Genomic DNA, 16,899 nt, shown 5'->3' on the forward strand with positions numbered 1-16,899 from the left:
AGTCAGTCACTGTAGCAAGCATATGTGACACCTGTATTAATGGCCCTTTTGGGTTCCTTGTTGGTTTCCAGATGCAATATAAAGTGCTGGAGGTAACCTATAAAGGCCACTAAAGATTGATTATAGGTTGTGTTGGGAGAGGCAGATTATCGGTCCCCATTTTTGGGAAGTCAAGGGGTCAATGTTTGGAGGTGTTGCTTTTTGGTGGCAGTGCCAACCCTTTGGAATGGTTAGCTGAAGGGCTTCTTCCAGCATGTGGGCCCTGATGCTAGGTGGATGGGATTACAACTATTATGCTTTTGTTTTAATTTATTGTTATTTTGCTGTGTTGTTTCATTTATAAGCTGTCATGTATAAATTCAGATTGTGGCAGGGTAAACAGCAAATAAATAAATAACAGAAAGTAAGTAAGTAAGTAAATAAATAAATAAATAAATAAATGATCAGATTATGTCCTTTTTTAGCTAAAAGTAAAGGCTTAGAAGAATTTACTATGAAAATAAAACAGTAAAGTAAAATTATGGATTATTACTACATATTAAGAAGAGAAAGATAATATCAGTCTGCATGATTACTGAACTTATAGATGATGATACAGAAGTGAAGGTAGTAGAGTTTTGTCTTCTTGGGCTCAAAAAGAGACAAAGATGAACAATGTGCTGGAACAGTAAAGAGATGAATGCTAGGGAGGAAGATGATGACAAACTTATCACGAAGGACAAGGAAATTTCAGTGACAACAAAAATCATAATAGTTAAAGGCCTTTCAGGTGGCAATTTACAGTTTTGAAACCTGGACACAGAAAGATTAAGAGAAAGAAGAGAGATGCCTTCAGATTATGGATTTGGATATGGTTACTACAGGTATTATGGGCTGTCGGAAGAACCAGTTACTCCTTGGCCAAATATTGACTGGTTGCTTACTTGAGATGATGCTCAGCAAGCAGAAACTCAAATGTTTTAGGCATATGCCTTCTCTGTCACTTCCCTTAAATTCTGTTTGGCCCCAATCCCACTGTCCTTTAGAAAAGCTTTAAAAACTAGGCTTTTCAAACAGGCCAGAGACAGGAGTGATTTGTGATTCTGCTTGATTGATGATAGGTGGGTGGAAAGTTCTTGTTTGTGTATTTGTCCAATGGATTGATATTTCTGTATTTGTGGGTTGTTGTTTTAAATTTTGCATGCTGCTTTAAGTCTCTTTTGAATTGACACCCTTATCAAATGATAATCACATTATGATTAAAATGATAAATTATATGCTACAAGTGAATGAAGGACTAGGAAAAAGAAACTTTATGCCAGCAAAGCTATGGGAAATACAAAAAAAGCAAGAAAAAGGGCAAGAAACAGAGAATATCCGTGGAAAAAAAACACAAGCTATTCCCTGAGACAGGTCAAGATAGGAAAGTAAGAAATTAAATTAGAAATTGTCATGGTTCCACTAATTTCCTGGGCCCCGTCAATCTTTATCATAGCCTAGCACTGTTCTGTCTCCTTGTCCTGCCTGCAGCACATCAAAATCCAAGCCTAAAATCTCTGTGGACCTCGTTTCACACATATTGTCACATTGTTGTGCTAGCTCTTCGAAAGTGAATGGATCCTGCTCATTATCCATTACATCAAAATCCAAGCCTAATATCTCTGTGGACCTTGTTTCATACATATTGTCACATTGTTGTGCTAGCTGTTAGAAAGTGAATGGATCCTGCTCATTATCCATTGTTTATCAGAATTTGATGATATCCAGATATTTATTATCCTTTCATCTTGTTTATAAATGTCTCAATGGGACAATCATGGAACAATTGCTCTGTATTTCTAGACAATATATTGATTTTTTAAAATTAAAATTTAATTTAATTTAAATTTTAAATTAAAATTAGTATATAACGTTATTACTTTTTATTATTCCTTATTTCCTGATGCTATGCAAACACACTGAGAGTTTTTTGCACTGAAGTCAAATTCCTTGTATGTCTCATACTTGGCCAATAAAGCTATTCTATTCTATTCTATTCTATTCTATTCTATTCTATTCTATTCTATTCTATTCTATTCTATTCTATTCTATTCTATTCTATTCTATTCTATTCTATTCTATTCACTGGGTATGAATATGAAAGAATCTTTAGCAACACATTTCTAACAAGCTATTACTCTAATTCACCCTACAAAGTAGTATTTTAAAATTCTATATGGTACAGTTAATTAAAAACTTGAACCTTTTTATAAGATTCTAAATATTACAGTATGGCCTAACATGTGTCACAGCTGTCCTTTCCTGCATAATTTAGTAGAAACCCAAGGTGAGTAGTATAAAGTTAATAGTGCATACTAGGTGTAGACCATCTAGTAGGACAACTACACAAAACAAAGCATTAAAATAATACTAGGAATTAATGAGCCAAAGTTATTGGTTAAAAGTTTATTTGGTCTGAATTTTTTAGGCAGATTTACCATTTCAAATCTATATGTAAACCAGAACTCTTGCCTGGACACTTGCAATTTTTAGAATTTTGCTGTGCAGTTTGCCAGTGCACAAAAAGTATGTATTAAATTATGAACACTAAAATTAATATACTTGGGGGAAAGTACAAAAGTACATATTGCTATATGTACCCAAATGTGTATAAATAAAAGTGTTTTTGACTATTTGTGTCATTTTGAGGGGCAGGGGAGAGCAGATGTGGAAATAGGCTGAAATGAACTTATCCGTCAAGAAAATGAGAAACAGCAAAACCAAAAGTGACATAGCCATCCATCCTTATTTATTAAATAACAAGGTGTCCTTGTAAAACAATGAGATGCTCAAGGTGTTTTGATAACAATCTTTCTCAGAGACTCAAGAATATTTTTCTGCTATCTTGGCAACATCTATATCAAAATACAAAAAGGAGACAGGTTACAATCTTATAACATCTTTTTTCCCAAAACTAGTTTGAGGTTTCACTTATTTTAATTTTTTTCCTTGCACAGGGGGCTGCGTCCTTTATCTTTTTTCCTTGCAAGGCCATGATGCCATCTGCAGGGAATGAATATGAACACAGACTATTGAAATCCAGTGTCATGCATTTAACATGAAGTAGTGTAACATTACAGGGCCCACATTAGGATGCTGGAATATTATAGGATGCAACTATATATTTGGGCTTTATTTTTTGCCTTTATAATTTAAAAATAAAAGATAAGGTTTAGTTTGGATTCTAAAAGGATCTAAACCATTTTATAAAAATAGCATTTTCTTTAATAGTAAGATTCCATTCAAATTATGAGGAAATCTTAGGAAGCTCAGTCTGTTTAATTGCCTGGCATAAAGTTGCTTGAAATGCACAGTTTTTCTTTCAATAATAGCTGTGGGATGCAATTAAACTGTCTTCTTTGCAGTAGTTACAATGATCTCCAACAGAGCAAAGCTTTTTTTTCCCTCTGGGCAACATATTTGAAAAATCTGAAAATATAACAGAGAAAAATTGTTGTGGCAACCGGATGAAATAAGATTGAACCCTTGCTTTACCCGTCCTTAATGATAAGTGGTAGACTGGAGTTAAGGAACAATGCTGTGTTAGCTTTACTAACAGACTGCTTTAGTGAAACATTTTTTGCAATGTTTATATACTGTATATTCCCACTGTAAGACTCAGACTACTGTTATAATGATAGAATTGGATGAGACCATTTGGGCCATCATGTCCAAGAATATTTTCAGTGCAAGAATTCAAGTTAGAGCATCCCCGATAAACGACTGTCCAATCTTCCCTTGAACACATCCAATGAAGGGGACTCCTCACATCTTTTGATACTTGGTTTCACTGTTGAACTATTCTTGCCAAATCTGCCATTGTGAAAATCAAATCCATTATTTATGTGCTGCACACTGGGACGAACAAGATCTTGGTCTTCCTTTTAAGTATTTAGAATGCATTTTTATGTATCACCTTAATTATCTTTTCTCAAGACCAAAATACCCAATCTCTTCAATCTGTCCTCATACAACTTTGTTTTCAGTCCCTTGATATCTCTTTCACTTTTCTTCTAAGAATCTCAGAACACAGTATGTGGGATTACCAAGTTGTCTTTAATATAAGCAGTTGATATTGTGGCAGTTTGACTTCATGTGCCAGATGTGCATCTTGTCCAAACATTTACATCTTCATTACATATACACATACATATCACACAAATCATCATATCACAAATCAAATCAGGGTGGCTGATTTGTATCGTGAGTAGGAAATTGTAGAAGGTTTGGCAGACTTTTACAGAGGGCAAAGGGTGGGGCAAGTATAAGTATATACACGGGCAGTTTCCTATGCATCACATATAGTTAAAGTGAGATTCTGGCATTAAATTAAACCCAGTGGAATCTATTATATTCAATTACCTAGTGTACCTTGTTGGCTTTTGGATAAGAGATTCTATGCCTATCCTTATCATACTTGAAAAAAAATATTCAGGGGAAATGTTATGTATACAAAGCTTGCTAGTTTTATTAGAAAATGCTACCAAATCCTTAGGCAATTGGAAAATTTGTTTACCCTCTCCCATAAAGTGCTATCTGGAAACCCCCTCCCATAAGCTATATGCTGGGGGGTGGGGGTGGAGACTTGGGAACCTATAAATAACACTTATTTAAAGCCCAAAATGTACAGTCCATGTATTATCCTGCACTTAAAAAAAATCAAAGTTCCAAAGGCTTAGCACTAAAATTGCTGTATAAAATTGTCTGAAATTCTGCACGATACTCTCCCAGAGCAGTGCTATTGTGCTTGCCAAAGGCATTTTATAACTATATTAACATGTAATAAAATCACAGGCATTTCTGACTTTCCCATGATAGCTTTACATTTCCAAATCCTTTAGAATCCCAAACTGATTCTAAATCTCATACGTGGCATCTGAAAGAGCTCAAGTCAAATCAGGATATTTTTGAACTGCCAAATTGGGATACAATATAAATCTTGTGGTTAGTGAACTTGTCTATCTTCCCATGTGTAAAGAAGGTTAAGAAGTAGCTATATACACGTCCTGCACATAATATTTCATGTTGAGTGTCCCTCCTCCAACACGTTCATTCTCTGTATGCTACATTCCAAGCACACTGAGAAAAGATTTGCAATAATAGGAGGGTTTTTTTTCATAGGTTGTACCATGATTTTTTTTCTCTCAAAGCACAGATTGCAGTAGATTTTTAAAAAGATTTTTACCATGTATGGTACCATTTTGTTATCTCTGAAACTGCAATGATCTACTGACCTCTAGTTGAGAAAAGCAAGAATACTATTTAACTCAGAGATTTTTTTCCCCCCTAAAATATATTTTTCTCCAGCATATTTCAGTTTCAGTGATTTCCACTCCGTGCAGGTATAAAAACAGCATTCATGTATATTTCCTTTTCAAACTACTTTAAAATGAATGAGAAAAACAACATTCTAAAGGTAAAGTTTTGCAGCTTCACTGGGCTGTATTCCCAGCGGGCTGAGTGTCAATTTAAACTTGGATACCTGGCATTTTGAAACAGCAGGAGCTACTGGTCTTATTTTTACATTGTTTCCATTGGAAAGTAGGCAACCAGAGTTGACCCAAAACAGTATCTTTAGTTCTTTGATGTTTTTCAATATTGTTAAACAATATTTTTGAATATTTTCCGCTATCCCTTCCATGGCTTTGGATGAATAGCTAAGGATGTTGATTCTGAGACCAGTTATGGTTCTATTGTGCTATGATGATGCTGATCATGGATTTAGTATTTATTATTAATGTTGTATAATTTGGATAAATGTGGTTTATTCCAACACATTCTATGTACTAACTACCTTTGTCCCAGATAAAATTGTTAATCCAAGCTGACATTCCAGTTCATATCAGACCTGATTCACACACTCTTGCAAAAAATCATTCCAATCACAAATGGTACAGAAATCTGATTTTTGCAGACTCCAAAAAATGTAAAGGACAAGCAAGTGTATTCTTTTTTTCTCCTCCTTTTACTATTGCTCACAATACTTCTGTTTATAGTTTTACTAAAGCGTTTATATATATATATACACACACATGAACGCACACACACACACACACATGCATATATATGCATACACACCCACAGACATACATACACACATGCATGCATTCACACACACACCCTGTTATATCTCCCTCCCTCCATAATCACTACCCCACACTGCCTCTCTTTGGAGAATGAATGCTTCCTTCAGCTAAAAGCTGCACTGACCTTTGGGGCCATGCAAAGGTTCCCATTACACACCTGAACAGGGCCACATTTTACTTTTACTTTTACTTTTTTTCCTTTCCCTTTTATTTTCATTATTTTCTTTATTTTCAAGATTTTTTTTCTTTTTGGTAATAATAAATCCCAGCCTCTGAATATGCTGCAGGTTTTTTTTCTTTTATTAAAGTTTGCTTCTAAAGCTTTGATCTAAATTAAAACATTATGTGGTATCTCTAGTTATCTAAGGGGATTGAGGTATCATCTCTCCAACTGTAAACCTGCTTGCTTGGCCATTAAGATATCCAGAGCAGGTCCTTTTGAAATGCCCCTGTTTCCAGAGACTCATGTATTTGGCACATAGGACAGAGCTTTCTGGGTTCTTTCAAGTAGGGAAGAGAGTCCCTTGGGGGTTGTCTTTAGTCCTAACTCTCTCTGCCTTTAAAAAATCTGTAAGAGTGGTTAATGATTTAAGTTTAATTTTCTGATTTTATTTTTTCTACACTGTCAGGAAGTCATAGTCCAGATGGAACCTTGTTAAACAGACTGGTTCCAGGTCAGCAAAGGAGTAAAGCATGGCTATATAGTTTCTCCTTATTTATTCAAACTACATGCTGAATAGTGCAAACAATGGTATTCCTTGTGACATTCTGTAGAAGCTAAATTTAAATTTGATGAAGAAGGATAGAAAGAGCATTGATGCTTTTGAACTTTGAATACTCCTGAGAATACCAGGGACAATAGATCATTGAACAAATCAATCCAGAGTTCTTGCTTGAGGCACAAATGACCAGGCTTAAATTATCCTTCTTTGGACACATTATGTGAATGCCTAGTTCTCTGAAGAAGACTCTAATGCTGGGAGAAGTAGAAGGAAAAATGAGGAAGAACTCAATGATAGCAGTAATGGGTGTATTTTTGGAAGACCTGAAGGTCCAGGTTAGGGGCAAAAATTTATTTCTGCAGTCACTGAAGGTTTTTCCAGTTTAGCTCTGCATGCCTAATTACTTTGCTTGCAGCCTGAGTATAATTGTTGACAAGGCTTGCACATGCACATAGAGACAATATTGGAACTCTTCAAACAGCCATGCTGAGCAATCAAGGGATGTCATAAAACTTTGTGAAACACCCCTTTGAAGTCAAGGAGTTGCTAAAAAAAATCAGCCTGATACCATGGCTGCTCCAGCTGACAGCTACTAGGGGAGAATGGTATGACTCTCTAGCAGTGATGTTATTAAATGAAAAAGTGCCCACCATGACAGTAGAAGGAGAGTTTTGTTCAGAAACAGTTGTACGGATGTGAACAAAGAAGTGTACAGCCCTGAAGCAAGTACAAGAATCTTCAAGTTAAGCCTATGGCTCAGAATTTGTACAAAATAACATAACCAAAGAAAGCTAATATATACTTCTGCTATTGTCTCGTTTTGATATAGTTAGAAAAGTGAAACAAATTATTTCAAATATATATGGAAAACTCCTTCAAAATTCACATGGCCAGCCTGACACCCCCCCCCAACACACACATCCAGTGTCAATGTATTGCAAGTACCTCCAAGTTGGTAGATGTGGCACCCCACAGTACATTGCCTTGCAAGATAGTATCCAGATAAGAGATCCTACCTTGTACACCATAGCTCTAGCATGTTTGGGGTAGCCAGGGCTTAGGTTCAGTATGCTTGTGGCATACTGTGATAGAATGGAATGATGAAGGCCAAGCTCAGGGAGATAAGCATTTTCTTAGTTCACCGCAAGAGCATGGGAACTACAAGAGGATGAGGCTGGCACCTCCCTGAGGAATTCACGGTGTTGTGGCTGGCTTGCTTGGGAGCTGGAGTTTCAGTCTGGGAAGATTCTTGCTAGAGGTTGTAGCTAATAAACATAGCTGAACTGATTTTGCATTGTCTCTTGGAGTTCTTTGGGCTAAACCTGACACATACTGACCCAAACATGCCAGACGTAGAAGTCAGTATTCACTAGACCATATGATGATAACAATAATATATGCAACTTGGAATGTAAGAGGAATATACTGAAGAATATGTATTAACAAATGAGATAAAAGAAACTAAGATAGAGAGCACATGTGTTTGGAACTAATGGAACAGGAAAGTATGTAAGAGATCTACAAGAAGGTGATTCTATATAGTACAGCCAAGAATACATGCATGGAAGTCTACATTTAATTATGAATGAGTGTGCTAAAATGAGGTAGTCTGTGACAAGGAATATTCTGTAATTAGTATGAATGAGTGGCAATAAAGGAATGTAGAGCTGATCTCATGAAAAGAAGGAATAAACTGTTAAGATGGGGCTTGTAGAATAAATTACACAGTCCTGTGAAAGAGGGAAGCATGAAAAACAAACTCAAAATATCACTTCTTTGATTTTTATTTAGTACAGGGATTTGTGACCTTGGATAGGAAAAAAATCACAACTTTATTTTCACTAACCTCTAACTGAAACTTAGCTTTTTATTCAGTAATGTATATGGACAAGTTAATGGCCTCTAGATTCCAAGAATGTTCGTTAACTTCAATAAATATCTATTATGGAATTGAAATTATACCTAAAAATATTATATCCCCAACAAGTATTGTCTTGTTATTGAATTAATGGATTAATAAAGAAGCACATATATTGTACATTTGTAATTTTTAAATATTTTGATAACTGAATTTGACAATAATTGATTTCCTTTGTAATACAGTCTGTAACTATGTATTTTATTATATGCATTTAAATACATTTTCCTGAGAAAGACTCTCAAGAAGGTCTGTGGCACAGAAAGGTTAAGAACCCCTAATTTAGTATAAGAAGAGATAGAGAGAAACTTGGCCAGGCTTTCAAGATTCAGTTATTCTACTTTACTACAATAAATAGAATTCCTGGAATCCCTGTGGTGCCTGTTTCTTGACCTTGAGCAGCTGAAAATGAGTGTGGTTGAGGCGATGCTATTTTTTAAATAGATCCTTTGAATTATATTTTTAAAATAATGCTACATTCTTTTAGATATACTGATATAGTGTAGAACAAAGCACCTGCTTCTTACATTATTTTTATTTACAAAAATTCCTCAGGGTCTCACAACCATATAAGCATTTTTTCAGTAGAAGAATGAAGGGGACATCCCAGTTCACTACCTTATTTGGAATGTGCCCAGGTGTTCACAAAAAGGGCAAAGATATTGTGTACATTAAAGGAAGAGACATCACACTGACAAGAAAAGTACATATTGTCAAGGCCATGGTTTTCCTAGTTATTGGACATGGCTATGAAAGCTGGATCATCAGAAAGACTAAATGAAGAAAAATTGATGTCTATGAATAGTGGTGCTGAGGAAAATTGTTGAAAATACCTTGGACTACAAGAAGAACAAATAATTCAGTACTAGATGAAATAAAACTAGACTGTTCACTGGAAGCACTAAAAATGAAGCTTAATATTTTGGAAACAAATGTGAAGGCAAGAATCACTGAAGAAGAACCTGATACTTGGAAAAATGGAAAGCAATAAAAAAAGAAGCTGATAGAAGGCAAAGTGGCCAGATATTATAACTGAAGATAGAAGCCTAAACATATAAGGACTCAAACAAGTAGTTACTGACAGACAGTTATGATGAAATGATGCCCACTGGATCACAAAGAGCTGAAAGCAACTAAACCATTAAACAAAAATTGAAGGTTTGGACAGAACTTTAGAGAACTAGGGGAAGAAGTAGGGAACATCCTCCCTAGTTTGTCATCTGGCAAATTTTGTGATGAGCCATCTGGGTCACAGACATTTTATGAAAGCACGAACAACACGTATCCATTAGCTCAAAAATACCAGGGACTTCTGATATAAGATGCTGGGACTAAAGTATATGGTGAATTGTTTTTTAATTGCTTTTAATGCTTGAATTATGTTGATTGTTTAGTTTGTGATTTAATTGTGCATGCCACCCAGAGTCACATGCAAGTGAGATGGGCGGTGATATAAATTCAGTAAGTAAATAATAAATAATAAAATAAAAATTATTCCGTACCATAGTACATTCTTTCAGAAGTTGTGTGAATAGTTTGAGAAATTCTGTTTCAAAACATTGTATACATTTTTATTTCCTTCTGTATATATGTTTATGTTCTAACTACTAATTTATCACATCTGAAAGTGAATTTTAATAGAAGTTTTTCATCTTAGCAGTTTTTATTATTATACATTTAAATGTTATGTTTGCTCTTTAACTTATTTAAATTTGACACTTTACACATATTAATATTAAAGTATCAGTAAATGTCAGTATATTTATATTACTTTTTTTTTTTTTTTACTTTGCATTGACCTTTAGCCAAGGAACATGAACATCCCACACAACATACATTAACCTGCAGCTTACTACCTTGGAGACTGTTGGGGTTGAAGCTATCAATGACTATATTCCAAATATCAATCACCTCATTACCTTATCTTTTTTTTGCTTTTCATCCTGATATATGGTCCAGTGTTCTCCGTCATTGCTATAGGCAAGTTTATAGGAGCCCACAAACTGAACATGACCAAAATCTTTAGCTCCTTGAGTAATAATGCCAGTGATTTTTGTAGGAACAAGAAGATCAATCTATAAATAAAAACAAAATAAAACATAGGTTAGAATACTATGAGTTCTCAGACTTATTTTTTTTAAAAACTTAAAATGTATCGCTTTCTTTATCTGATTATGAAAGATCTGATTGATAGAAGTAAAGGACATTCATTAATAACTTCAGTTAATGGGATGAATATATTTTCTTTCACTAATCAATTTCTCCCCAAACCTTATTACTTTTAGTCACTGAAGAGGAAATGCTTGCAAAAATTTTGAATTAAAGAGCTTGGATAAAATTTTAAAATAAAACAAGTAAAAATTCACCTTTACCTCTATTTCTGGATATGAAATGGAAAAAAACAAACTTCAGATTGCATTTTCAATTTATTTCCCTTCAGTGACTGTGTGTATTTTTGCCATGCTTTCTTCTACATATTTTTATAATATTTTTGTAATCCATTATTACAAAATGATTAGTATTTTAAATATTAATTAATTAATATTAGTGCAAGATTTTGCGATGAAGGCTGGTGATTTAAAACCACCTCTCCCAGAAGACCTTTGTGTCTTCACATTCTGGTCTACCTATTGCTTTGTCTAGTAGCTTGGCAGTTCATACTGGTATGATGCATATTGCAGGGGGAGCCTCACCTGGAATATACCCCTTTCAACCTGGAGTGTGCAAAATATGGGGCTCTTGTATCATGAATTGTTTTTCTAGTGATTAAAATAGAAATAGTGAAATAGTTCCTATAGCACTACTTCTTGACTGTGCAACTAGTTGTTTTATTGTTTATTTTGGAGATAGATCAATCTCGCAAAACATAAAAAAGCAACATTTATTTTCAAAAAGGAAAAAAAAATAAACTGTAATAGCTCTTTTAACTTTAGACATTAAAAGACCAACATTCCGTTTTGAAGAAGATCGATACAGAGCTATTCAAAGTCACAGGAAAAAAGCAGTTTTAAACAGATTTTTTTAAAACAAAATGTTCCAAGTGGACCAAAATATGGTGCAGACCTGCTACACATAAAAGAGAACATGGTATAAATAGATTGCAATAGTATTTCAATTTATTATTCAAAATCATAATTGTTAAAGAAAATTTATTCATTATTATGCATAACCTGAAATATTCATACAAGGTTGAAATACACACAATTACTGAGCTTATATGGAGAAATAAAAGACAGGAGACTTATCTACCACAGAGAAACAAACATCAATTTTTAAGTAAATTAATTTCTAAACTTGTTACTTATTTCTTCAGAATTAGTATGTGAAGTTTCTGTTCCTCTTTTTCAGTTTACATGGTCTTTTTTTTTTAAATAGAAATTCTGAATACCAAATTCTGAGTCTCTGTTAGTCCCCTCTTCTCCCAGCAACTTCTACCTTGATTTTAAAAAGACAAAAAAGTGTTTATCCCCCAAATAGAGAAAGGAGCTAGGATATTCAGTCTCTATCCATGTGGCAGAGAGCTGTCTCTCATAAAAATGTATACTGGAAAAGTATGTCTGCAAGCTTGCAGTTTGTCAAGCAGATTGATATTCTTAACAGATTTGATTGTCAAGAGATTGTGAAGCAAAACTGCAGAATATTTTCCCATTCTTGAGTACAGATCTAGCAACTGTGATCATTACCAATTCTATCAGGACATCAGGAAAAAGAAAAAAGATAATGTGTTTCTTCGTATGCTCTACAGCTTTAATGATAGGTTGATTCAATTTAAATTACTTCATACATATTCAATCCTCAATAATTAGTACTGTTTATAAACTGCTAAAACGATAGTAAAACAATCTGGGTTTTAACTCTTCATGTTTGAGTCCTTTGTAAGTAAAATCAACTAATATATCCTCATGCAAAGTGCACTATAATTATTTTCAATTTTCAAAGTAATTGTTTGTTTTAGAATTAAACTTCTTCATTTTATGTAGTGTAGGTGCTCAGTTTATAATTATTATAAGCAAGCAAGCAAATGTATATGTGTTTACTTACTGACTTAGTCTTACAATTCACTTAATCGTAAATGTTTCTAAGCAGCATATGCTGAGGAATAATATTCTTAGATATAATCAGTCCCTACTTCAGGGTGGAAACCTCTCTATCAACTCCAAAGTCTTCCTGAAAAACTAGTTTTAGTGGTCTTCCTGATTACCAGCAGTGTCAACACTGAACTGAGCTCAATTAGAGGACTATGCTAAAAAAGAGTAGTAGTGATGGAGAAGGTATATTGTGGTCCCCAATGATAAAATCTCTTCAGATATGGATCTGAAGGGTGCCCTCCCTATTAGTTCTTACTGGATAAGCAGAACTGCTGGGAAAAGGTGGCCCCACAGAAACCCAGGTTCTGAGCCATGTAGGACTTGATGACAGCCCACACCTTGAATTACACCTGAAAGCAAATTGGCAACCAGGCAACTTTTTCAGTAGCCAAGGGGCTACCATTATGCACTCAAGCCCCTGCATTCTGGACCAACTATAGCTTCTGTGGGTCTTCTAGGGTTGTCTAGTGTAGAACAAATTGCAATAGTTGAATAGAAGAGTGAAGACATGAGTGACTCTGAGCCCAGTCTCTTGATCCAGGAATGATTGCAATTAACACACAAGCTGGAACTGTTGCCCTTACTTTGGCTAAAAGAGTGATACTGCAACACTGGAAGGATAAATGTATGGCCCCATCCACTCAGTGAATTGAAGACCTGATTTCACTTGCCACCTATGAGTGGATTGCCTATAGATGTAAACTTTGTACAGACAAGTATAATGAAATATGGGACTCATTTATACAAAATATAGTAGCTTAGGAAAAAAACTTGATAGTTATATAATTGTATTATAAATATATATATATGCATAATATTTACATTAAATAAATGTATATAGAATTGTAACTGTTGTAACTTGTTATACTTTATATTTTTTATTATTTTTTCGTAGTATTTTTCTACTTATTTTTTGAGCACTTGTGTAATTTTTTTTTCCTTTTGATGATGTATGCATCTTTCTGTTTTGTTCCTTTTTGTTTGTTTTTTTCATTCTTTTTTCTTTTTTTGTTATTATTAACAAAAACACAAGCTGGAAATGTGCAAAGCCCTCCTAGTCACAATTGCTACCTGCTTCCTGAACAGCAGAGTGCAACCCCATCCAGAACTGAAGATGGAGCATCACTGGTCTCCATTGGTTTCTGAACCTACAGTATATCTACTGCATCTTGCTAGAACTGAGCCCAAGTCTGTTCTTCCCATCACAGCTTCCAGTTACTGGGACAGGATCTCAACTGCATCTCTGGTTCTGCCCAAATGAGATATAGAAATGGAATAGTCAGATGGTACCTGACACTGTGCTGTGATCCTAGTAGCCCATGTAGATGTTAAATATAAGGTACACAAAGAAAAGCCTTAGAGTTTGTCCTGTCCTGACCACTATGACTGACTGAAACTATTCTTTCAGGAAGATGAGAACTAATGCAAAACTGTGCTCCCCTACTCCCTTCAAGAAGTCCATCTGAAAGTAACTGACAGGTCAGATAGGACCAAAGAGCCATTCTTCTCCTATCCTGGTCCCAGCACAACTCATTTACATGAGTGATTAATTTGGCCTTGGTGCCATACTTCAGCCTGAAACAGATCTACATTAATCCATCTCTTCATGGGGCCTCCTTAACTGCAGGTCCACCATTTTTGCAATAAACATCCCCAAAAGGGGAGGTTGGCAATCAGTTAATCAATATCCAAACACTGTACCTAAATGAAGTGATGGCTTCCTGAGGAAGGTACATACTGCATTTTTTAGAGATGGAAGATATCACCTATCCTGAAGATGCATTTACTATCACTTTGACCCAGTCACCTGTCAACTTCTACCAACTAAAAGGTCTGCACTGAGAAATTCTTTTTCTTTTATTTAAAAGATATATGACTCCTATACAGATCTTACTCTAATTTAATTTACACCCCTCCCCCCACTGCCCAACATATTTAAAACTTTTCTATAAGTGATCTTCTATTGCTTAGGATAGACAGAAACACAAAAAGAACAAAGGAGAAGGAAGAGGAGGAAACCAGAAAGCAAAAGGAAGAGATCTCAAAAGAGAGGCACACAGTCTTCCATTTCCTTCAGGATTTTTGTTATTGGCACGTGACACTCAAATTATTAACCTTGAAAGGATACGGCCGTTAAGCAGAGAAAAGTTACCCAGCCTGCTTTAGATAACACATGGGATTTATTCTTTTAAAAAGCTAAAGCAGCTGCTATTAGAATGCTGAAAGCTTTTCAATTTTTAAAATCCCTTAAATATTAATTAAGGGCTCCTTGTTCTGAATTTAAACAAGAAGCACTTTGAATGTCATGGCTTCATTAATGTCACTTATATTGCTATTAAATTTATCAGCAGAAAGTTTTCCCTATAATATTAGGTTGAAAAATATTGCTACATTAGAGGAATACCTTGATGAGGCAAATAAGTTTATTAGGCCAATGCAGAAGTCTAAAAAAGGAGGGAAACAATGATGAAAGGGAGGTTGGCCAAAGCTTTTAAGAGCTCCAGGAGAAAGAAATGGGGACGGAAGACTGATTTTTAAGTCATAGAATCTAGTTTATAGCAGAATAATCTAGCTATCGCTGGTAGGTTCATTAAGTGGCATTAACATTATGTTTCACTCTTGGTAGAAAATTGAAAAATTGAAATAAATTAAAATAAATATACAGGGGAAGGAAGTGATAAAGCTCTTAGGGCAGAGACCTGGGAATTAGGAGAAGATTACTGATGACTATATAATAGTGAACTGGATACATTCTTGGCCAAATCCATCCAAACATATCCAAAAAACGCAGGGACCCTTTTATCTTAAATTATTTAGAAGTAATCTTATTTAAGTAACTGATTATGAGTTTGGGTGTTTTGCTCTCAGTATAGAAAAAGTTATATAAGGTATGTCATAAATTATTTTTCTAGCTTAGAAATTAGTTTTAATGACTAATAAAATCCTCTTCACAATGTACAGAATGTAAATTGTTTCTCAACACTGGAAATTATTTTGCTGATAATATTTATGACTATCTCATAATATTTACAATTCTTTTAAAACGATTGCATTTTTTTCCTGTTGCTAATTGGCAATGCATTTTGTATATGGATGCTGGTCAAATCAGATGCTGCTTTTACCATTATACTACATAATTATTACACTATTGTAGGGGAGATGGGCGGGAGAGAAATCCAACAAATAAATAAATAAATAAATAAATAAATAAATAAATAAATAAAGTTTTATGTACAATAAATATTGTACAATGTACAATATGTATGTATGGATGGATGTATATGGGAAGTACTACTTCATCTGTTTAATGATTTGCTCCAGTTCCTGATATTAATCAACGTATGTTTTAATACACCTGTTTGGGATGTAGCAGACAAAAAAAAAAAAAAATGAACCCCAAGCTCATGACATCAAAAACATGCCTGAAAAATAATAATAAAAAAATCCCTTGACCCCCTTTCCCAAGCAAATGTATCTTTTTTTTTTCTTTATTGGTAGACTCCTGGAGATCTTTCATGCATTTCAGTACTCTCTACTAATTGTAATAATAGTAATCCAAAGAATACTATAGCCATTTTTTTAAAAAGGAGCAAGAAGATAGAAGTCGTAATTAGTAGTCAGGGGGAAAGGCACCTTTCTTGAACTTTTAGAGAAAAATAAAACTTTGCTACCTTTGCTACTTAAGTGATAACATCTTTTATGCATGTACAAACAGTGATATTCAGGAAAAGAATAATTAAACAGAGAGGGGAACAAATCCTCTTCCCTTTTTGGAGTAGTGGATGCTGAAATAGAGGTAATGAGAATAATGTTCATTATTTTCCCAGAGATCCTTTCTGTCTGTGAATGTGTGAAATTTGTATGTGTGAAATTTGTCCCTATGAATTTTAATTGTGTGTTTGCATTAACCTTTGTGAGATACTATGAATGCCTTTTTGACTGAAAACTGACACCAACCAAACTTGATCAAAAGTGTTTTTCATCCACCAAGATGGCTGACCCATTCGTTTTGGTTTCATTCTGTTTCTCTTTTTTTGAACCATATGTTATTATTTCATTCCTCTTTC

General features: G+C 34.5%; 1 protein-coding gene across 1 annotated transcript in view; it reads right to left on the bottom strand.

The window, feature by feature from the left end:
• The window catches only part of EDIL3 (EGF like and discoidin domains 3), a 191,010-nt gene that overhangs the window by 11,347 nt on the left and 162,764 nt on the right, over positions 1-16,899 (bottom strand). The window contains exon 9 of the mRNA XM_025167536.2: positions 10,664-10,819. Within this exon, the coding sequence (XP_025023304.1) occupies positions 10,664-10,819 (156 nt within the window). The remainder of the gene's footprint in view (positions 1-10,663; positions 10,820-16,899) is intronic.

Source organism: Python bivittatus, unplaced genomic scaffold (assembly GCF_059951505.1).
Source record: "Python bivittatus isolate LINGU-HERP-01145 unplaced genomic scaffold, Pbiv_v1 ctg000850_np1212, whole genome shotgun sequence".
In the NCBI taxonomy this organism is placed as follows: Eukaryota; Metazoa; Chordata; class Lepidosauria; order Squamata; family Pythonidae; genus Python; species Python bivittatus.